Here is a 22,920-nt window from a genome sequence, read left to right as displayed (position 1 = left end):
AACCAGGGTAGAAGGCCAGATTAGTTTAGGAAGCTACTGAGAGTATCTCGCCTGCATGGCAAAGCCTGGCAAGCTATCCGTGATGTATTTGATACGCCAAACACAGTAACAACAAGTGTCACAATGGAGATGTTACTGGGCCCGCTCGAGCAAATTGATGAACAGCGGGAGGACAGTGACAGTGACAGTGAGTTAGAAGTGGTACGGGCATATAGCTCAGTGGTAGAGCATGTGCCTTGAATGTGTAAAGCCATCGTTTGATCCCTGTCATCTACCCCCAAAGGATCTTAGGAGAGATTTTCTGTCTTTCTCAATTGTAGTCATTCAAAAATTAAATATTGGGGCCAGTACAGGGGGCAGGGCAGTTAGTTGCCTGCCTTGCAGCAAGCTGGGTTCAATCCTCAGCACAGCATTTGGTCCCCGAGCCCACTGGGAGTGATCTCTGAGCACAGAGCCAGGAGTAAGCCCTGAGTACTGCTGAGTGTAACTCCAGAACAAAAAATTGAATGTGCTCAGTCACCCGCCACAGCACCTGTTCCTTCTCTGTTAGCTGGTACAGTCCAGTGCTGAGCTGAGACTAAACCCCAGCTTAGGGAACAGGGTTGTTTTCCATATGAATGATGGTGCTGAAAGCAGGGACAGGCAGGAGGGGGAAAAGCAAAGAGGGCTGGAGCAATAGTACAGCAGGTAGGGCATTTGCCTTGCACATTGTCAATCCAGGTTTAGTCCCCAGCATCCCATGTGGTCTCCTGAGCCCTGGGCAGGGGTAAGTCTAGAGTTCAGAGCCAGGAGTAGCCCCTGAACATATCTGTGTGTGCCCCCCCCCCAAAAGTTATTTAGCTATGTTTTGTGTTTATGGTAATAATACCTGTTTGCAGTGCTTTTCAGGACACCACATTTTTTTCCTGTGACTTCTTCTAATAATACTCCATGGTGTACACTTACTGAAGATAATATATTATACACACATACACACACATATTTGTTTTGTTGGGGGGGGGAACATTCAGTGGTGCTCTGTGCTCAGGGATCACAACTGGCAGGCTTGGGGACCATTTGGGGTGCCAGGGATCAAACCTGGGTCAGCCGTATGCAAAGTAAACACCCTACCCACTGTGCTCTTGTTCCAGCCCCAGAAGACAAAAGAAAATTAATCTGACCTGAGGAATTTGGGGAGGGCAGGCAGTCTGTGCCCCACTGCCTGTAGAGGCTACTCATGGCTGTCTGCTCAGAGGTCACTCCTTATTCCTTGCTCAGGGGACCATGAATGATGCCAGGGTTGATTTAACCAGGGTTGACTGCTTGCAGGGCAAGTACCTTAACCCCTGTACTATCTCTGTAGCCCCGTGATTTGAGGAATCTTATACTTTATGAGTGGAGGCCTTGCAAACTTAGAGTAGAAATCAATCCAAATTGAACAGAAAGCACAAGGCTAGGAAGAAATGGAATTGAACCCTGTGATTACCCTGGCTTTCCATCTCGATAGATATTCCTATCATGGAGCAGGGTAGGGGAACCAAAGAGAGAGCAGGGATTGTAGTTCAGTCTCTGAACTATAGATACTGAGATTGGCAGCTGATGCAGCGGGAATTTGTGGGGTAGAATTCTAAAAGGAGCTAACTACAGAAAATTGTTCCAGAATTTTCCTCCAGGTTCCCTTGAGCCTTGCTGACCACATACATACACATATCCCTTGGGTCAAACTCCAGGAGGTTGGAAAAGGGTATCCAGGAAGCAGTGAGCTCTCTGGTTCCTGGAGCAGGGAGGTAGTCTGGTCCCTACCAGCTATTTCCTCACTGGGAACCTCTAACAGAGATTGCAAAGGTGCCACATCTTTGTATTGGCTAAAATATCAGTAGAGTAGAGGCTACTCTTGACCCACGCTTACAGAGTTTAAAAACAAGTCTCAGAAGGACAGTGGGGCTGGGATGATGTAGCAGAGGTAGGACTTAAGGTTGCCCCAGGCCCCACTAGGAGTGATCTCTGAGCACAGCTAACCACGTGATGCTGGGTATCTAACCAGGCCCATACCATACGGGGCGTACACTTTAACTCCTATACTCTCTCTAGCCCATGCAGCGGACTTTCAAAGTTCATTTTTCAGAAAAAAATTATTTTATAGATTCTGTATACTTCTAGCACATTTGTTGTGATTCTACTGGGTGTTGCTGCAGTGGCTGGTGGAGTGCGCCTGGCGGTGCTCTGAGGCTCCCTGGTGGTGCTGGCATCGGGTGTATGTGCTCAGGATTGAATCCACTGCCTTACGCGTGCAAGGTATGTGCTTATCGCTTGGGCAACATCCGCAGCCCCTTTCCACATTGTAATATCTCTTGAATCATGTTGTATCTTACAGTAGGTGGCATCTTAGATCTGATGAAATACTGTAGGAGCTAGTGGAATTGTGACTTTTCCATAAATTCTTAGTGGGAGAGTTCAAGACTTTGTTTATATTACCCTTACCTTGAAAGCGTTTCCCTTTTTATTCTTTTATCTCCTTCTGCCCACTTCAGAGCTTTCTTTCAGAAAATCTGTTCAGTTTCTTCATCCTTTCTCTTGTCATCATTCTCTTCACTATTCCTTGAATAACTGAACTTCTATTTATTTTCTATTGTTACTTAACTGCTTTATTTGCCTCATCAATTCTAAGGTTTTTTGGGGGGGGGTGAATTTTATATTTCTTTGTGTCCATTAACATCTACTTGATTAATATTTGCTGGTTGAGGGGCTGGAGCGATAGCACAGCAGGTAGGGCATTTGCCTTGCACGCGGCCGACCCGGGTTCAATCCCCGGCATTCCATTTGGTCCCCCAAGCACCGCCAGGAGTAATTCCTGAGTGCAAAGCCAGAAGTAACCCCTGAGCATTGCTGGGTGTGACCCAGAAAGCAAAAAAAAAAAATATTTGCTGGTTGAGAAGGGTACCATCATTAGTAGTTAGCTATAAATATAACCTGAATTTACCTATCGTGTTGTTTGGTGGTCAAGAGAACCACTTATAAAACATTTAGAAAGAATAGTGCTGATGCTGGAGAGATGTACGAGTTGCACCTCCGCTGCTGCTGCTGCTGCTGCCACCACCACCTCCGTAACCACCGCTACTACAGTCACGGCCATCATTTTAATTGCTGTCCTGTGCCAGACACTGTGCTAATAAATTAGCATCTTACACTGCATTATTTCATTTCCCCCATAATCTTAGAAACTTGGAAGCGTTACACAGTTTAATAAATTAGGAAGCATAATGAGAGATTTGACTGCGAGTTCTCAAAGCTAAATTCTGACAATAGTGGTCTGAAACCCATACCTCAGTCTGTTAATGTCCCTTCTCTTACGGCTCCAGACCACATCTCATTAAGTGTTGAAGACTTTAGTAACAGCTTGGTAAACTGAGGGTAGACTGCAAATAATAGGTGCTTACTTTCCCCACTCCTCAAGGACTTTCCCTTATAAATCTGTATTTTGAGTGGTAATAGACCTTGTGAGAGGGAGTAGATGTACAGCTGCCCTTTGCTGCTGACTCTTGGTGCTGGCGGCTTGGCCATTAGTGACAGATGAGTGTGTGACACTTTTTCAGAAATGAATTCTTGTTACAGCTGGCAGAAGAGAATAGTTGATTTGGAATTGCATGGCAGTTGGCTCCATAGTTCCGGTCCCTGGTGTTTAGATGTAGTTGTGATCACTAGGTTTCTCTTCACTTAAGTCCGTGTATTAACAGTCACATCCAGGACTGCTGCTCTGCCTGCTCTATGACCACACGGTGTGTTTCTATATTGCCCTGGAGCTGTCAGCAAAACATTTTGCTGAATTTCCTTTTTTGTTGTTGCTCTGAGTCTTTTTTCCCTGGCCTTTCTCAGTTGTGTAAAGTCGGTTTCTTTTTTGGCCTTTCCATCCCAGAGAGGGAACAGTTACTGCAGAGAGACGCTTGAAATAAGAAGTGAGGCATCATGGAAATTTAAATGAATGGCTAGACAGCTGGCAGGATGAAATGAGACTTACTCGGGGCCTGATGTGCGATTCAGCTCTGATTATCTCCTTCCTCCCTCATTTTCAAACCTGCCTTTGTATCTAATCCTCCAGTGCTCACTATAGGGAGCTGTACCTAGTGGGTACTCATGGCTACTTGCAAGAACGAAGGGGGAATAGAAGATTACAGGCTAGCCACATTCCTCCATTCCTGAATAAGGTGGTCGAGTGGGATGAAACACCCTTCTTTAAAAAGCCAACTGTATATCACATATGGTAGCATGCGCGTAGGTTTGCTTCCTCCAGGTTTGAAGCATGGATACCACGGAACACATTTTAGATCCTTTTATCTCCAATTTTGAGACACCATCAACTGAAGATTACTCTCTTCTGTTATTGGCTGTAAACGGAAAAGGTGGCTCTTAAAATTCAAGGATACTTTATTGAGACTTAATGTAATTATTAACATGTTTCGTAAATTTGTGAACTGACTTGAGGCTTTTAGTTGTCATTTGTGTGTTGAGCATGTGTGTGTAAAACACCTTTGATGTTGTTCATGTAATACTTCTGTGAGAACTTAATACTATATGTGATAGTATTGCTAATGACAATAGCTGAAAGAAGTCTGGTCTCACAAATTTAAGGGGTTAGATTTCTCCATTTCTGAGTAAACTCATATACACGTGCATACACAATAGTAATTTGGAATATTTCAAACTATTTCATTTTGATTACTTCGGTACTGCTAGAAATTGGCATTAGATCAAGAAAGTAAAGTGAACTTTTACTTAAAGTTTCTATGACTTAAATTCATAATGATAACATAGTAGACTTTGTATGATTTAAGTGGGTACATAAAAGGGAACTGGAGCCAAGATGGAGATGCAAATAATATTTTATGTTAATAATTTTTTTCTTTGAGAGATTCGGGATATAGTACAGCAGTAAAGCATATACTTCTCCAATATGAGATCCAAAATTTGATCCTGGCATTAAAAATAAACAAAAACTTTTCTTTGGAACTCAGAATACTTTGCAAAAAAAAAAATCTGTTTCATATAGCATTTCTCTAGCATTTTTTTTTTCAGTGTAGCTCACAGCTGAACTAGATGGATGAATTGAAAATTTTTCCCAATTGCCAGTCATCATTAGACTAAGAAATGGAATCCAGGTTTCCAACTCACAGTTTAAATTTATTTTCTTTTGGACACCCAGATGGATCCTACTAAAGGGAGCCTAATTTTGGCCATTTAAGAGGCAGTTTCCTGTGGAATAGTTGATACTAGAAGAAACCGATTTGAAGGTAAAAGTGGTTCCCCAATTTTAGCTTTAAGAACAAAGCTATGATTAGAACCTAAAGAATAATAAAGGTAAGAACAAAAGGTGGTATTACCCCTCAGAGATCGTAGAAAGTTATGGAATTACTTGATGTGAATGATCCTTGATGTACAGTGTAGTTAAGGAATAAGTTTCTATAGTTTAGAAGTTCTGTTTCCTTGGTTATTTTCCTCCAACCAAATTAGGTCAAGAGAACTTAAATTTATTGACTGTAGGTCCATGTCTGGTATTGTTCTTTCTATCTTTTTTTTTCCCCTTCTTGGGTCACACCCAGCAATGCACAGGGGTTAATCCTGGCTTTGCACTCAGGAATTACTCCTGGCAGTGCTCAGGGCACCATATGGGATGCTGGGGATTGAACCCGGGTTAGCTGTGTGCAAGGCAAGGCCCTACCTGCTGTACTATTGCTCTAGCCCCTGGTATTGTTCTTTTATGAAATTAGAAGTTTTTTTTTTCTGGTTTTAGGTCATATGGGTTTCTTTTTCTTGGCTCTTCCAGTTCGGTACTTACTGTATCTAAACCAGGAGATCCAATTCTGTCTAGTAGCTCTTTTATATATTGACTCTAATAACCTAAGTTGATTTTCTGTAGCTGTTTGTAGAGACTTTGGTTATAGTTGTAGGTTCAGCCCCTTCCTGTATTTCAACAGGAAGTGGGTAGGTGCTTCAGTACAGTGAGGTGTTCCTGCTGTGGTTGTCACATGGCAGTGAAGACTGCTGTCTGCCATGGTAAACTCGTGGTTCTATAAACGTTTTAGTAGATACACTTGGGTTGTAGTAAACATGTAAAGGCCCCCCCGTTGATCGTCGATTTGCTCGAGCGGGCCCAGTAACGTCTCCATTGGAGACTTTGGTGTTACTGTGTCTGGCATATCGAATACTCTCGGTAGCTTGCCGGGCTCTCCGAGAGGGGCGGAGGAATCGAACTCGGGTCGGCCATGTTGGCCGCTTGTAAGGCGAACATGTATGTTGTCTTATCATTTTGAAGTCAAGTGATTATTTAACTTTTTAGTTGAAATTCTTGAACCCCTCTTAAATGCAAGTGTGTGTGGGGGGGCGGGGTTGGGGCCACACCTGTCAATGCTGGGGTTTACTCTAGGCTTTTCACTCAGGAATTATTCCTGGCAGTGCTCAGAGGACCAAATGGGATGCTGAGAAGCTAACCTGGGTTGGCCGTTTGCAAGGCAAACACCCTACCTGCTATATTATTTCTTAGCCCCACACTTCTTCTTTTATTTATTTATTTTGATTTTGGGGTAATACCCTTTGATGCTCAGGGATTACTCCTGACTCAGCACTTAGGAATTACTCCTGGTGGTACTCGGGGGACCATATGGAATGCTAAGGATCAAACCCAGGTTGGCTGCATACAAAGCAAATGCCCTTCCCACTGTCCTGTTGCTTGCCCCTCCCCCCCCTCATATTCTTTTTCTTTTGTTTTCATTTTGGTTTTGACTCACACCCAGTTGTGCTGAGGGCTTGCTCAGGGCTTCCTCCTGGCTCTGTCCAGGGATCACTCCTGGCAGTGCTCAGGGGTCCATATGCCGGCCAGGGAACGAACCTGGGTTGGCTGTACAGGGTCAGCTGCATGCAGGGCAAACAGAGCACTCACCATACTATCTTTCTGCCCCTCTGAAATGCATACTTTTGGACATAAAATGTCCTCTCTTTTGGAAGAGGAAGCTGGCTAACGAAGTAAAGATTTTTTCAAATAAGCCCCCTTCCAAAGTGCTGTTAAGTGTAGAACATGGGAAATGCTGAAGTGAAAGCAGAAGTCCTAATTGCCACATACACAACATCCCCTGCTATTGCTAATCAGCATTTTGGGAATGTTTCAAAGAGGAACTGTCTTAAGAAGCATATCTGGAGACCAGAGAGATAGTACAGTGGGTAGGCTGCTTGCCTTGCACGTGTCTGGCCTGAACCACCACATATGGTCCCTTGAACACCTCCAGGAGTGATCCTTGAGCACAAAACCAGGGGTAAGCTCTAAGCACCACTAGGTATGGGGGCGGGGGGGAGAAGCATATCTGTTGTCATTGTTATTGCTATAACTCAGATGTACTTACTTATATCCAGATGTGATTTTAGGTGGTTTCTTGGCTCTAAAAGAAGTGTTGTTTGTTTATTTATAGTAAACAATCAGTGACAAACTCATTCTCAGAATGAAAAGTCATCTGTTTTCTGTCCTGGTAAAATGGAAATTGAGAGCAGAGTTACAGATAAAGACCTTCTCCTCTAGGAGCAGCCTCCCCTTATTACCTTCTTCCTCCATTCTAATCCCCACCTCTCATCTCACCCACTCTTGCCTTAGGGTTTTGAGTTCATCCTTGAGAACTTAGAGTATCATGTGGTTGTCAGTCTCTGACTTCATGCTGACCAAAAGTGATAACATAAATATTTCTTGATCACTACAGTATATGAGCATAGAATTTTATTATTTGAAGGATCCTGAAGGAACACATTGCTCCTGGCTCTGCATTATTTAATTAATTAATTAATTTGGAGGCCATGCCTGGCTGTGCTCAGAGCTTACTCCTGGCTCTGTACTCAAGGATCATTCCTGGTGGGCTTGGGTGGCCGTATGGGATGCCCTGGTCATCTGTGTGCAAGGCAAGTGCCCGATCTGCTGTACTTCTTACTCTGGCCCCTGAAAGAACACATTTGTTCTTTCTAGTTTCCAATTCAAAGCATGAATTCCATCACAGTACTGACAGTTTAGACTGGTCAATATATCACCAGGCCTGGAAGGGATACCTGAAATTTATTTTTCTTGGGGAAGGAGGGGGAACATACCCAGAAGTGCTCAGGGCTTACTCCTGGCTCTCCTGTTGGTGCTCGGGGAACTAAAAGGGGTGCTGGGATCGAATCTGGATTGGCCACATAAAAGTTAAGTATTCTGCCTGCTGTACTATCACTGCCCCCCCCCCCCCCGCCCCCAGTTGTGTATTTTCAGACTCTAAAATCCCATGAACTGGAAGTAGCTTGGGGTAAATATAGGGGTTGCCTCTGACCTGAGTACCTGGAACTGGTCCAAAGCCAGTTTTTCCTTTGGACTTCTTTAGATAACCAACTGTGATCTGAGAGCCAAGGTATAAAACTTAATTTCAGGGCTCCTTTCTGATGGGTCAAATCCAGGCTCTCACACGCGCAAGGTGAGTGCCCAGTTGCTGGGCCACATTCCTAGCCCTGACAGATCTTTTGAACCTTTACAGTCCATAGACTAGTGTACAGAACCAGCCTAGGCTATCAGCACCCGGATGGGACTCATGCTTTGAGCAGGCAACTGGCTTTGTGTTCAGAATGCAAATTGATGTTAGCCAAGTGATGAGGTTATAGTAGTTTAACTAGAAGCAAATTCAGGAATTTTAGAGCTTAAGGAGCAGCTTGTTCAGTCTCTATTTTGCAAATGAGGAAACTGAAATTTAGAATAAGAATATAAGGACAGGGATGTGGCTCAGTAGGAAGCATGGGCCTTGCATGCTTGAGACCTGGGTTCAAAATACCAAGGCCAGAGTGATAGTACAGCAGGTAGGGCACTTGTCTTGCATGTGGCCGATTAATTCCCTGTACCGCATATGGTCCCCCACTCCCCACCAGGAGTGACAGTTGAGCACAGAGCCAGGACTCAGCCCTGAGCATTGCCGGATGTGACCTCCCCCAAAAAACAAACAAAATACCTACAAATTAAGAGTTAGAATTATATCATTTTGGGCTGTAGCGATAGTGAAGTAGGTAGGGCATTTGGCTTGCACACTGCCGACCCGAGTTCAATCCCATATGGTTCCCCAAGCACCACCAGGAGTAATTCCTGAGTGCAGAGCCAGGAGTAACCCCTGAGCATTACTCAAAAAGCAAAAAAAAAAAAAAAAAAGTTACATCATTTAGAAATGATCCCGTATGAACCTCTCTGTTTCACCATTATACAAGCTAGAAATCCCCACTACCCCATGCCTGATAACTGGTTTGTTCAGAGGATGGTACTGAGGAAATACAGTCTCTACAAAGAACCTTTTCTAATACAGGACCGCTTTATTTAAGAGGATTCAACTACATTGAAATTTATTTCCTCATAACTTTCATCATCTAAGTGGTTCTAATTTAATTCCTCTCATATATACCATCCCACAAAGACCTTCTCACACCCCCAAATTAGCAAATGCTAATATAGCATATAATTCCCTAATCAAAGTATAATTTGGGGCCAAGGATATGACTGAAGTAGTAGAGCATATGTGTTACATATGCATGGCTACAGGTTCTTTGATCCCCAGCACTTGCTAGGTGTGATCTGTGAAGAGTTTGCCTGGAGAGTTTCCCAACTGGTCTTACCTTCCAGCTTTCGCCTGCTCAAATAAAACTTATTTGCTTCTTTTAGAATGGTTTGTCTGAAATGCAAATTTGACTGTGTCACTTCCTTAATTCAGTGGTTCTCAGCGCACAGTACACCATGAGTTTTCTATTCAGTGGATTGCTGTGCTGGCTAGAGGAGCCTTTCTCAGTTGGATTTCCATGAGAGAATTAAATCCTAATGCCATTAGACACCCATTGTACATAATGTATTAACTTTCCCAGTACATCTCAAATGGTACTAGTTACATAGTCTTGAGGAAAGTTGGGAATATAGTCACTCTTGTAGTTTTCTTTGTTCTGTGGTGTAGGAATCCGGTATGAACGAACACATGCAAGAGAAGAGAGATTAGTAGTCTTTGGGAGTTTTATAAGCTTGGTTGGGAGCCATTCTCCAGAAAAAAAAAATTCCACCAAACTTCGTTGAAATCTTGGGTTTGTTTTTAAATATGTATGATGGTCCAGAGAGATGAAGTACAGAGGGGAGAGGTTTGCCTTGTATGTGGACATGGTCCCTGGTTCGGTCTCCTGAGCACCACTAGGAGTGATCCCTGAGTACAGAGCCAGGGGGAAGTCCTGAGCACTGCTGGGTCTGCCCTCACCCCTGACCCCCCCCGAAAAAAAAATAAAATACAATAAATATATATGAGTAGCAAAGGAGTTAGTTCAATGTGTTGGAACACATGCTTTGCTTGTGCAAGCCCAGGTACATTTTCAGCACTACCAGGAATAACCCCAGAGCACAGAACCAGCTTGTCTGGAGCATCACCTGGTGTGGCCCAGAACATATACATATGCCACATATATGTATGACTATTGCATTGTACTTAAAATATGTTTATGATTAGAGTGTTTTCATTTTATTTGGGGGAGCCTCTGCAGCAATGCCCTGGTGCCAAGGGCCACTCTTTGCAAACTTAGTCAAGAAGTGTGAGTCAAGAAGTGTGGGCCTGATGGTTCGTGCTCAGGCCTGGGCGGTGTAGTGTTGCTCTGGCTCAGTGGTTCTCTGATCCTCCAGGCCACACCTGCTGCTGTTATGGGGTAGGGCAGGCAGTGCTGGGGTCTGAGCTTAGAGCCTCGTATGTGCAGGACATGTACTTCATTCAGTCCTTTGCATTATCTCTCCAGCCTCTAAAGTGTGTTGGGGTTTTTTTGGGTGAAAGGGAGGTCTTGGGCTGAGGGGATGACATTTTGGACCCCATCTGAGGATGTGACAATACCTAGGGCTATCTCAACTCTGCTCAGTTATTGTTACTCCTGCTGTTGCTCAAAGGATCATGGCGTACCAGGGATTGAACCCAGGCCTCCAACATGGAAGGTATGCACTTCAACCCACTCAGCTCTTTCTGATCCTCCCTGTAGCACTGTAGCACTGTCCTCCCATTGTTCATCAATTTGCCCAAGCATGCACCAGTTAACATCTCACAACAAATCGTGAGACCTGTTGTTACTGTTTTTGGCATATCGAAATACATCACAGGTAGCTTGCCAGGCTTTGCCAGCTTGCCAGGCTTTCCGAGAGGGGCGGAGGAGTCGAACCCGGGTTGGTAAACGCCGTACCTGCTGTGCTATTGCTCCAGCCCTGATCCTCCCTAAAGTGTGTTTTTTTTAAATTTGTTTTTGGGGTCACACCTGCGATGCTTAGGGGTTACTCTTAGCTCTGCACTCAGGAATCACTGCTGGCGGTGTTTGGGGGACCATATGGGATGCTGGGAATCGAACCCGGGTTGGTCGCGTGCAAGGCAAATGCCCTACTGTGCTATCTCTCCAGCCCCTTCCCTAAAGTGTTTTTTAAAATATTTATCAATAGGGACTGGAGTGAAAGAACAACAGGTGAGGAGCTTGTCTTGCACACGGCCTATCGTGTTATGATCCCCCGCATCCCATCTTGTCTCCTGAGCCTGCCAGGAGCTTATTCCTAAGCACAGAGCAAGGAGTAAGCCCTGAATACCACTGGGTATGGCCCCAAACAAAACAAAAAAAATATCAATAAATCAAATTAATTCTTCAGGAAGATGTGCCCTGGATCTCTAGACCTGCAAGAAGTATCCTTTTTTTTTTTTTTAGGCCTAAAACAATTGTTTTTTGTATTTTGTATTTGGGCAACACTCTGCAGTGCTCAGGGCTTATATCTGGCTTTCTGTGCTCAGGGATCACTGTGGTGCTCAGGGAACCAAATGTGGTGGGGATTGAACCGGTCATCTGTTTGCAAGGCAAATGCCTTATATATGTTAACATTATTTAATTTTGTCAAGAAAATGACCAGGATCACATCATTAGTAAAATGGCAGCGTTAAAGTTTAATCCGAGTATGTCTCGACTCTACAACTTGAAGCTGAGAATCAAGAACCTGGGGAGGCATTTGCTCCTTTCAGAATTCATCTTCTCTGTGTGTGTGTGTGTGTGTGTGTGTGTGTGTGTGTGTGTGTGTGTGTATGTGCGTGTGTGTGTGCGCACGCTCATGCTTTTGTGTGTGTGTTTTTTTTGTTTTGTTTGTTTTTTGGGTTACTCTTGGCTCTGCACTCAGGAATTAACTCCTGGCTGTGCTCAGGGGACCATATGGGATGCTGGGAATCAAACCTGGGTCGACCGCATGCAAGGCAAACGCTCTACCCGCTGCGCTATCGCTCCAGCCCCTGTGTGTGTGTGTGTGTGTGTGTGTGTGTGTGTGTGTGTGTGTGTTTGTGTGTTTTGGTACCATTCCTTTTCCTCAGGAATTACTCAGGGATTGCTAGTTGTGATACATAGGAGGTGCATATGTAGTGCGGATCAAACCAAGATCAACCACATGCAAAACAAATACCTTAACCCCTGTACTATCTCTCTGTCTCAGAACATAAGGATTTTCTTTTCTTTTTCAAGTTACTATTGTTGTTCAGCTCATGCCTAACTCCATACTTAATATGCAAGATACATTTAACCTTGATTATCCAAAAGGAAAATAAGCAGTGAGGCAGGTAATACTATATAATGGAATCTTGTTTCTCTTTGGTGGTGCTGAAACAAATTAGTATATGACTCTTATTTTTAGTAGCAGATGTACTTTTTCTTATTGTTTTGTCTTGATGGATATTGACAAATTGTTATTTCCTGAATACTCTGTAGCTTGTCTTTTGTCAGTAGAAAACCATTTTACTGTTGAAAACGGTGGTTCCAGGTAAAAGTCCCACCCAGGTTACAGATTGTTTACTTCATTTGTGGTTGCTTATCCCAGGCCCTTAGAGAAGCATAAATATTAAAATACCAAGGTATTAAAAATTACTCCATCCCTTCAACCTGGCATTTAACTGGCCATCGAAATCCAGTTCCAGTAGATATTCTGAGAGCCCTGGGATGCACTGTCTGTAGCCATGCTCAACAGAATTTCAAGATAGTCTGGCTCCTCTGCTTCTCGTGCAGCGCTTGAACAAGTATTGGATTGGTTGCTGGTGAAAGGAAGCGTAGTCCTTTGTCTGTTCTCAGTCATTGCTGACTGCACTCCTAAATTTTGGTTCTTCAGAATAACTTGAAATACGGAGTCTCTAAGGCATCTAAAGGATATGGAACCCTGCGAGGTTTTTGTTTTGTTTTGTTTTTGTTTTGTTTGTCCAGCTCCTTTTTTATTCTGTTACTCTGGTCACCCTGTATAGTAGTACTCAAGACTGGGTCTTAGTACCTGATAACTTTTGCATTATTAAACTGGGAAGTCCGGAGTTCGGATTAGAAAACTTGTTGAGTCAAAGGGGAATTTAGCAGAGGAATGGAATGAAAATCATTTCCTTAGACAGTAGACAAATAATTCAGGAAACACCTCTGCACCCCAAAGATAGGCACAGCTGCCACACAACAACTATTAAGGGGAGGTTCGAAGTTATGAGCAAACAGCTGATTCTTTGGTTCTTAGGCTGTTGCTGTTGGTGACAGGAAATCTTGTTCCCCAAGCTGCTGGCTTCCTGTTTTATTTTTACTCTTAGCAGATCAGAATGTCCATAACAAGGAGCAGTCTGTTCAAAAGGGTTCTATTCCCCCTTTGAGTCTGAAGGACTCTTTTTTTCTTTTGGTCAGACAATATGTTGGTTCAGTTTTATATTTGTGATGTTTAGTTTGACATAAACATTTTGTATTTACAATCAACTTTTTTTTGGTGATGAGCTGGTGTTTTAAGATTTACTGTAAGTATGCCTTGGTTTTGCTTTATTTAAGAGGAATTTGCAGTTTTGGGGACTTGGGTGTGTTACTATTCAGCCTTAGCCTTTCCTGTGAAGCAGATTTGCCGTTTTTCCCTACCACAAAAACCGTTTGGCTGTTTTAAATTTCTTTCGTGTCACAAGATCCAGAAGCAGGACCAGCACAATGAGCCTTGGCTGTAGTAGTCAGTATCCATTCAGTTGAGACTGAAACTGCCTTCTCTCCTAGCGAAGCAAGGAATTTGGTCATCTAATGCTAAAACAATAGCTCAGCATGAACCTGTCGTGCAGGGGGGATTTCCTAGGGAAAGGGGCTCGCTCAGCTGACAGGATGAAAAACAGCAACTGGAAGGTTTCCGGATCTGCTCCAGACACTTCCTGCTGTCTCAAGAGCCTTTTGGCCCAGGTGTGTTGAACCTGATGGGGGAGAGAAAGGAAGCTATTGGATAGTGGAGAAAGGGCCAGGGAATCTTAGAGCACAGTTTGCTTGGCATTGTGTTTGACATATTAAACAAGTCAAAGTTTTTCTTCCTTGGTATCCTTTCGTTCTGTCAATTTACAAGCTAAACTTCAGTGGTGTTAATAGATACCGGCAGTTAGAATTTAGTTGTACATTCGCAGTCAGGGCAGAACTGGAAAAGTTCTGTCCTGATATAGATTAATGGAATCAATATTGGCAACTTAATTTCATTGTGGTGATTATCAGATGACTGAAGTTCTTTTTTTTGATCCTTAAAATTTATCATCTGGACTTTGATGCATCCTGGTATACACGAAGCCAGGATAGGATCTGTACCATCCTTGGCTGCTGAATGGGCATTTTTCCAACCATACCACCTTGCCTCTGGAGACTCTTGTTGGTTACAGCATACTTGCTGTTTTCAGGTTTTTTTTTCAGGTTTTTATGCTGCTTGGATATCTCAGTCTGCAGCCAGCCCTTTCGAATTTCTAAATTTACCAGCAAACCCTCTACTAGCAAATCTTAAAATGGAGGTAGGGGGCCTTAAAAAGTTAGAAAAAAATGAAAGAAAGAAAAACAGGAGGAAGATTTTTAAAAGCTGTTTCAGATCAGAGCAAGACAAAAGGAAAAAGATTTGCACAGCCCTGGTGTGCCTGGAATTTGTGGTTGAGTAATACTTTCCTGTTATTTCTTTTTTAGGTTGTTTTTCATCATTCAGAACATTGCCTGAAGCAGGTCCACCATGCCGTTAGTAACGAGGAACATCGAGCCAAGGCACCTGTGCCGTCAGACGTTGCCTAGAGTTCCAAGCGATCTGGAATGCGTGACCAACATCACCCTGGCAAATGTCATCCGACAGCTGGGCAGCCTGAGTGAGTGCCGCAGAGAGCCTGTGCTTCACCCTCAGGGGTCGTTGGTGCTCTTTATTTAGTTTCCCTCTCTTCCCGCGTTCCTATTTCTCCCCCATCTGCCTTCCCTAGGTAATGCGAAAAACCGTATCCCACGCCCCTCTCCCCGAAGAGAGGCTCCTTTTTCATATAGATTCTTCTCAGCCCTTTCTTTATCTACCAGAACCTTCCAGGTTCCCTCCCCTTCCCCCTCCACCTGCTTCAAAAGAAATCTGTAGGAAGGGTGGCAGCAAGGGCTGCAGCAGAAGCTGCAGATGGAATGACAGAGCAGAATTCTCTGTGTGTAAAGTGGGAGGTTCACAGAGCAGCATCTTGGGTTGGGGAATGTGCCTGTAATTGCACGAGCTGTTCGATGTAGCCTGACTTTGTTGAAGCCTCAAATGTGCCAATAGTCTTTTTCTCTCCACACCCCCACCCCCTCCGCCCCACACACACCTTTTCTTTCCAAAGAGAAGTAAAGCAAACATGCACTCAGATTCTGGCTGACTTGTCTATCCTGGTACACATTTAATTGTGCTGCGAGCCCCCAGGTCCAAGTTCAGGGTACAAATTACTTCTGCAGTCTCTGGGGTATTAGGAGTTTTGCAAGCTGTGTGAACACACAGTGACACAATGTAGCTGGAGCCATTCTTCTCGAGGAGGAAGAAGGGGGCTAGCCCAGTCTGTTTAGGAGCTGAGGGAAAGCCAGCTCAACTGTTGTGTTGTGGGTTTTTTTTTTGTTTTGTTTTGTTTTTTTTTAATTGGCAAGAGTGAATGAGACTGCCTTGGGTGGGGTACATGCATGTGGTTTGGATTTCATTCTGAATCAAGCTGACTTTGTTTGCTTGTAGCCAAGGTATGGGGAAGGCAGATGCTTGGATAGGCTTTGTGTTTGTCTAGTGCCACTCAAGCTCCTTTAAGAACCTTCGTCAAAATGCCATTTTAGTGATGTTCCTTAGCAAAGGCATCTTGGTGTGAATTATTTCAGACATTTACCCCTCCTATCGCATCACTGCCCTTCGTGAAAGCAGTAGAATATCAAGAACGCCTGCATTCCCCTAGATAGTAATAGGCCCTGCCTTTAAAATTGGGGCCCGAGGAAACGGAGCTGTGTGACCAGATGATGTATGGGGTCTGAGATTCCTAAGCCTTCACCTCGCTCAGAGGCCATCTCACTTGATCCAGGGCTTAGGGGAACCTGGATGGGGTGTCAGGAAGAAATGAAACCCTGCCAGTGCCTGTCTTACACAAAGGAGCATTGACAGCAGCACGACTGACAAGGAAGCACATGAAGGCTGCAGAGAGCCTCACTGCTTCTTAAAAGCATCATTTCTGCTTCTGTCACCCTGAGAAGGCCAAATAGGAGGAAGTCAATCACACACTGGTTCCTTCTCCGTAGGACAAAGGACATCTAGCTAATGATGCTTCTTATTCTCACTCAGCAGGAGTTATGCTCTCTCTCAGGTGTTTTTCCAGGCTAGTGTTGATGGATGCCATTGCTTACTCCCCCACTTGTGTTCAGGCCACTCCTATCTTCAGGAAGCCGATCTGCAGGCCGGGGTCAGCTTGTGCCTACGGAAATAAGATTTCCTCGCATTGTGGAGCACATGGAGTCTTTATTCATCCAATAAACATGTATTGAAATGTAGTGTATGTGCCAAATGCTGCAGGGATATAGCGTTAATAAGACATGGCCTGTGCCTTCCAGGAGCTCATAATCTACCAGAAGATACAGAAATAAATGATTTTCTTTTTCGGTTGAGGATGGGGGCTGGGAGAGACCCCACACCTGGCTGTGCTCAGGCGACCATGTGGTACCAGGGGTGAAACGGGAGGCTCTGACATGCAAAGAATGCGACCAACCCTTTGAGACATCTCGCCCAGTTCAAAATAAGTATTTCTTTAATTCATTTGTCCTGGGATTTTTATCTTTTTCCTTTTGGTCTTGGTTTTGATTCATATCCCAGCAGCAGTGGGGGAAGGGAAAAAAGAAAAGGGCTACTCCATGCCCGGTGCTGAGAGGGTACTCTGCCAGTGCTGGGCCACCATTGCCTGCGGGGATTGAATCTAGGGCTCCAGCACGCAAAGCTCTTTCCCTCACCACCACCCTCCCCCCAAAGCCAAGTTATTTTTTTAATTGGGACACACACTAGCAGTGCTCACTCCTGGCTCTGTGCCCCAGGGATCACTCCTGATGGGGTTTGGGCAACCGAACCCTGTCCTATCTCTCCAATTTGGGAGTCACTCTTGGTAATGCTTGCGGGGAGCTGAAGATTAAGCTTTGGCCCAAGCATGGGCTTCTAACTTTAACTCTCTGGCCTAGTGACTTTTGCTTTTTTGGGTCACGGTCAAGGTCCTCCCGTTGTTCATCGATTTGCTCGAGCGGGCCCAGTAACGTCCCCATCATGAGATTTGTTGTTACTGTGTTTGGCGTATCGAATACGTCATGGGGAGCTTGCCAGGCTTTGCCGTTTGGGCGAGATACTCTGGGTAGCTTGCTGGGCTCTCTGAGAGGGGCGGAGGAATTGAACCTGGCTGGCCGGGCCAGCTGCGCTCAAGGCAAACGCCCCACTACTGTTCTATCCCTCCAGCCCCCAGCAGTGCTCAGGGGCTATTCCTGGCAGTGCTCGGGGGACCATATGGGATGCCAGGGATTGAATCCAGCTGTACTATCACTCTGGCCTGCTGTGACATTTTTCAGATAGGATCTTGAGCCTGGAAAGCTATCTCAATAGGTTGGAGTGCCTGCTTTTTCATGAGGGAACTCCAGGTTTAATTTCTGACACCACATGATTCTCCTTACACTGCCAGAAGTCACCCCCAGCACAGAACAAGGAGTAGCTGCCTCCCTACTCCAGCACTGCTAGGTATGGCCCCGGACCCCAAAATCCATCCATCCACTTATTTACCGCATCTTGACATAGATTATCTCTTTTGTTGTTGTTTTGGGGCCACACTCAGGATGCTCAAGGGTTACTCCTGGTTCTAAGCTCAGGAACTATTCCTGGTGGTGCTGGCGGCGGCGGGTGGGGCTGGGGGGGTGGTAGGGGGACAAGGCAAACCTGTGTGTGTGCATGGCAAGCAAACTATTGGTCCTACCCCTAGATTATCTCATTTAATCCTCTCAGTAATCCAATGAGGGTAGGTAGTAATATTCCCAATATTCAGATGAGGAAAAGAAGGCTCACAATAGTAAGGTAAGATGACTACAGAGATATCCGCCAGTCAAAGACCAAGTCAGTATTTAAATGCGAATTTCCGGAGAATTTCTGTTTCGGGCTAGAGATAGTACAGTGGGTAGGGCGCTTGCCTTGCACCCTGCTGACCTAGGTTTGATCCCCAGCATTCCATGTGGTCCTCCAGCCCACCAGGAGTGATTCCTGAGTGCAGAGCCAGGAATAAGCCCCAAGCATTGCTGGGTGTGGACCAAAAACCAGTGGGGCGGGGTGTGGGGGGAGGGTGTAAGGAATTTCTTAGTTCTGTTTTTGGCTATCTCTGCCACCACTGTCCCAGTTCAGACATTTGTTGGTGATCAGCTAAACTGTTTCTCTAGCTTCCTTCTGGTTTCCCTTTCTTTGTTCAATCCCCTTAGTTTAAGATACCTTTTTTTTTATTAGGACTTTGGGTTATTTTTTTGTTTGGTTTTGGGCTACACCCAGCAATGGTCAGGGGTAACTCCTGGCTTCAAACTTGGAATTACTCCTGATGGTGCTTGGGAGGACCATATGGGATGCTGGGCTCGAACCTGGGTTGCCTGCATGCAAGGCAGGTTCTCTACAGCTCTGTTTAGGGTTGATTTAGGGTTCTAAACCTAAAAGTCTTGCATAGTCTTTTAGTTTGATACCTATACCCCTGCCAGAATAGTCTGCCTAAAATGCAAATTTCACTTTTTCCTTACAGAATTCTAAGCCATTTGAATTTCTAAGAGCCATTCTTTGTTGTTGCAATTTTAAATGTGTTTTTAAAGAATACAAATCTTACTCAGCTCCTGGTATGGAATTATTTGTCAGGCATTCAAATCTTTTCTTGTTGTTTTGGCCACACCCAGCTGTGCTCAGGGACTTTACTCCTGGTTCTGTGCTCAGGGATCACTCCTGAGAATGTGCGGGGATCCTATGTGGTGCTCAAACCCAGGTTGGCTGTGTTCAAGGCAAGACGATTCACCTTCATTCTCGATCCTCAAAAGTCTTTTCTTTTTTTCAAATTTTTTAATCGTTTGGTTTTTGAGTCACACCCAGTGATGCTCAGGGGTTATTACTCCTGGCTCTGTGCTCAGGAATTACTTCTTGCCTACATGAGGGACCATATGGGTTGCTGGGGACCAAACTGGGGTTGGCTGCATGCAAGGCAAGCACCTCACCTGCTGTAGTATTGCTCTGGCCCCAGATTCTTTTACTTAAAAATTATTTAGGGGCCAGAGCAGTAGTACAGTGGATTGAGCATTTGCCTTACATACGACCAGCCGGGTTTGATCCCATATGGCCCCCTGAGCATAGCCAGGAGTAATTCTTGAGTGCAGACCCAGGAGTGACTCCTGCAAGATAAGCATTTAGAAGACCCAAGTTTCATCCCCATTGTCCTCTGAGCACTGCCAATTGTCATTCCTGAGCACCTAGCTAGCATAGCCTCTGAGTGACACCAGCTATCGCCAGAAAAACAAAAAGAAAGGCAAGAAGGAGGTGGGGCCAAGGAAGGAAAAAAAGAACGACTTCTTGGGTGAAGGAGAGAGCTCAGGGTCTAGATAGAGCACAAGGCTTGCGTACAGAATCTCCGGGCTTGACCCTGGCATTGTGTGATCCTTGAGAAGTGCCAGGATTGACTTTCAAGCACCAAGTCAGAAACAGTTCCCAAACACGATCGGGTGGGGTCCAAAAGCAAAAAGAATGAATTATCAGCTCCCTGTACTTCTGAGACAGACCATATATTCTCAGGCCTCCATGGGGGTACCAGGCTGTTCCCCCAGGCACATGGCCCTTACAGCAGATCTTCAAGGCCCTTCCTGAAGGGTCTCTTCGTCCAGATTAAACTGAGTACTCCTCTGAATACTCAGTCCTCTGAGTACTCAGTTGGCCAGCAGCTTTACTATTGCAATATTATATTGAAAGTTATTTGTATCTTTAAAAAGTTATTAGAGGACAGAAACCCTGTGTTGCCCTTGAACCTTAGCATCTTATGTCGTACTTGGCACCAGCAGTTGCTCAGTAAATGTTTGCTGAATGATTTTGATCTGTATTTTCACCACCACTTTATGAAGTTGCTGCACAGAGAATGCACGCAAATAGGGAGTGCTTTTTTGTGGGAAGTGGGAACACAGCTGGGCAGAAACAGTCAAAAAGTCTTCGCAGAAGAGCGTTTAAACTGGGCTCAGAAGATGACTAGGATCTCATAGAGAGGGGTTGGAATGGGTGCGTATGTGCTTCAAGCACATGACCTTGACTTTGCCTGCACCATTGAAAGTGCGCTATCTGGTAAAAGACCCAGACTAAAAATTACACAACCTTGAATTGTCCCAAGACCACAACATAACCAGGTGACTTATTTTCACTCAGAGCAATGAGATCGGTAGTTATATATCAGTTTGCCAGATTAGAGGAATTATGGCATAGTCACTAGCCAGTACTGGAATCAGTAGCCTCTCCACTCAGGAGAATGGACCCCCTTTGCCTGGGTAATTAGGACATCGGGCCTTGATACTAGGGTTTCAAAAGTGGTACAGGAAGGCCATGCCTCTGGTGGACTTTAAAACTCCCAGTCAGATTTTAACAAGAACATTTTTAAAAATTCATTCTACCGATTCTACTTATAGATATGATTTTGTTTCAAGAATTATGCCAAGGAAAAAATAATTCAAAAACTATTTTTTGTGGGGGTGTAGCAATAGCACAGCTGGTAGGGCATTAGCTTTGCATTCGGCCAACCCGGGTTCGATTCCCAGCATCCCATATGGTCCCCTGAGCACCGCCAGGAATAATTCCTGAGTGCAGAGCCAGGAGTAACCCCTGTGCATTGACATGTGTGACCCAAAAAGCAAAAAACAAAAACAAAAACAAAAACCCTTTTTGTTAATAGTTTTTATAAATGTGATTAGTTATAATGAGTCTTCTAATGTGATAGTGGATCAGTTTTGATAATCTGAAAACATAAATTTAACTCTAAATAAGATACTTTGATTTGCTCCTGAATAAGCATCACACTTTTTACTAGTTGGTGTGTGTGTGTGTGTGTGTGTGTGTGTGTGTGTGTGTGTGTGTGTTTGGGTCACACTCAGCAAAGCTCAATCATTACTCCTGACTCTGCGTTCAGTAATTACTCCTGGCGGTGCTCAGGGGACCATATGGAATGCTGGGGATTGAACCCAGGTTGGCCACATGTAAGGCAAATACCCTACTCACTGTTTCACTTCAGCCCCAGCATCACCCTTCTGGAGTACTTTTTTGACTTTTGGGCCATACCCAGCAGTGCTTATGACTTACTCCTGGCACTATACTTAGGGGTCACTCCTGGAGAAGCTCACTGGAATATATAGGGTGCTGAAGATTGAACCCAGGTCAGCTGTATGTAAGACAAGTGCCTGTCCATCACTTTGGCCCGCCCGTGGTTAGAGTAATTTTTAATATGTAACTAGAAGCTATCAATTACGGACTGGAATTATATTTTAATTTTTATCTATGCTTATAATTTAGTTTATTTAGATACTTGGACTCTTAAAAGTCATCTCTTTTTTGTGGTTTTATATTTTTATTTTTTTCACCTCTTCAAGGTCTATTCCTGGCTCTGTGCTTAGGAGTGAGCCCTGCTGGTGGTTATATGTGGTGACAGGGATTTAAATTGGGGTAGAATACATGCAAGGCAGTCATTTTAATCCATGCTCTCTCTGCAGCCCCTTTAAAAGCCAACTGATATAATTAAGCAATATAAGAAAGAATCCCATTGTAACTATGTTTTGCTCATTTAATCCTTAAAGTAGGTATAGTTTGTTTGGTTTTGTTTTGGGGCTACACACCCAACAGTGCTCAAAAGCTTGCTCCTGGCTCTATGCTCAAGGATCGCACTTGGTGGGACTCAGGAGACCAAATGGGGCACCCATGACCAAACCCAGGTCAGGTACATGCAAGGCACGCACCTTACCTGCTGTACTATCTCTCTGGCCAAAATAGGTATAGTTATTTTATTGTACAGATGAGGAAACTGAGGCTGTGAGGTTTTTTTTTTTTTACTTGCTGAAAAGTACACAGATATAAATAGAAGACTTAAATCCAGATTCTTCTGATTTGAAGTCCACTAGTGCCTTTTCCATATCGAATACACAGCGGATAGCTTGCCAGGCTCTTCCGTGCGGGCGGAATACTCTCGGTAGCTTGCCAGTCTTTCCGAGAGGGATAGAGGCTTTTGGGGTGACCTCTAATCACCCTTGTAGGTGTTACCATATTTGAACCCTATCAAATATGGTACGACAATTCCAGAAGATGGGTATTTAGTGTATTATGATGTGTCGCGCGTCCGCGCGGGTCCGGAAAGCGTCTTGGAGTGTGGCGACGGCTGGGTAGTGGAAGTCGTGTTGAGAGTGGAAGTCTGCCAGTGGGGTATTTATCTGGGTAGGGTGGGTCTCCTGTGCACAGTTCGATCCCTGGGTGGTTGATGGAAGCAGACAGGGCAGGGTAGGGTGGGGCTCCTGATTAGAATCCCTTTGTCACCTGTGGTGGTGGGAGCAAGCAGAGAAGCTCTGTCCCTGGGTCCGCTGAGCCTGGAGTCCAAGGTC

General features: G+C 44.6%; 1 protein-coding gene across 3 annotated transcripts in view; it reads left to right on the top strand.

The window, feature by feature from the left end:
• Positions 1-22,920, top strand: part of WASF2 (WASP family member 2) — an 89,032-nt gene that overhangs the window by 42,528 nt on the left and 23,584 nt on the right. Inside the window, exons 1-2 of one of the 3 annotated variants that reach the window (XM_056122586.1) lie at positions 13,657-13,799; positions 14,974-15,146. In XM_056122586.1, coding sequence (XP_055978561.1) covers positions 15,017-15,146 — 130 coding nt within the window. In that variant the 5' untranslated portion in view covers positions 13,657-13,799; positions 14,974-15,016. Of the gene's footprint in view, positions 1-13,656; positions 13,800-14,081; positions 14,221-14,973; positions 15,147-22,920 lie in introns of those variants that run through there. The other 2 variants (XM_056122585.1, XM_056122584.1) reach the window with 2 other exon arrangements.

The sequence above is a fragment of the Sorex fumeus genome, unplaced genomic scaffold (genome assembly GCF_029834395.1).
Source record: "Sorex fumeus unplaced genomic scaffold, SorFum_2.1 ptg000047l, whole genome shotgun sequence".
NCBI classification, from domain to species: Eukaryota; Metazoa; Chordata; class Mammalia; order Eulipotyphla; family Soricidae; genus Sorex; species Sorex fumeus.
Note: the sequence above shows the minus strand (reverse complement) of the source record. Positions and strands in the feature narration are given on the sequence as shown.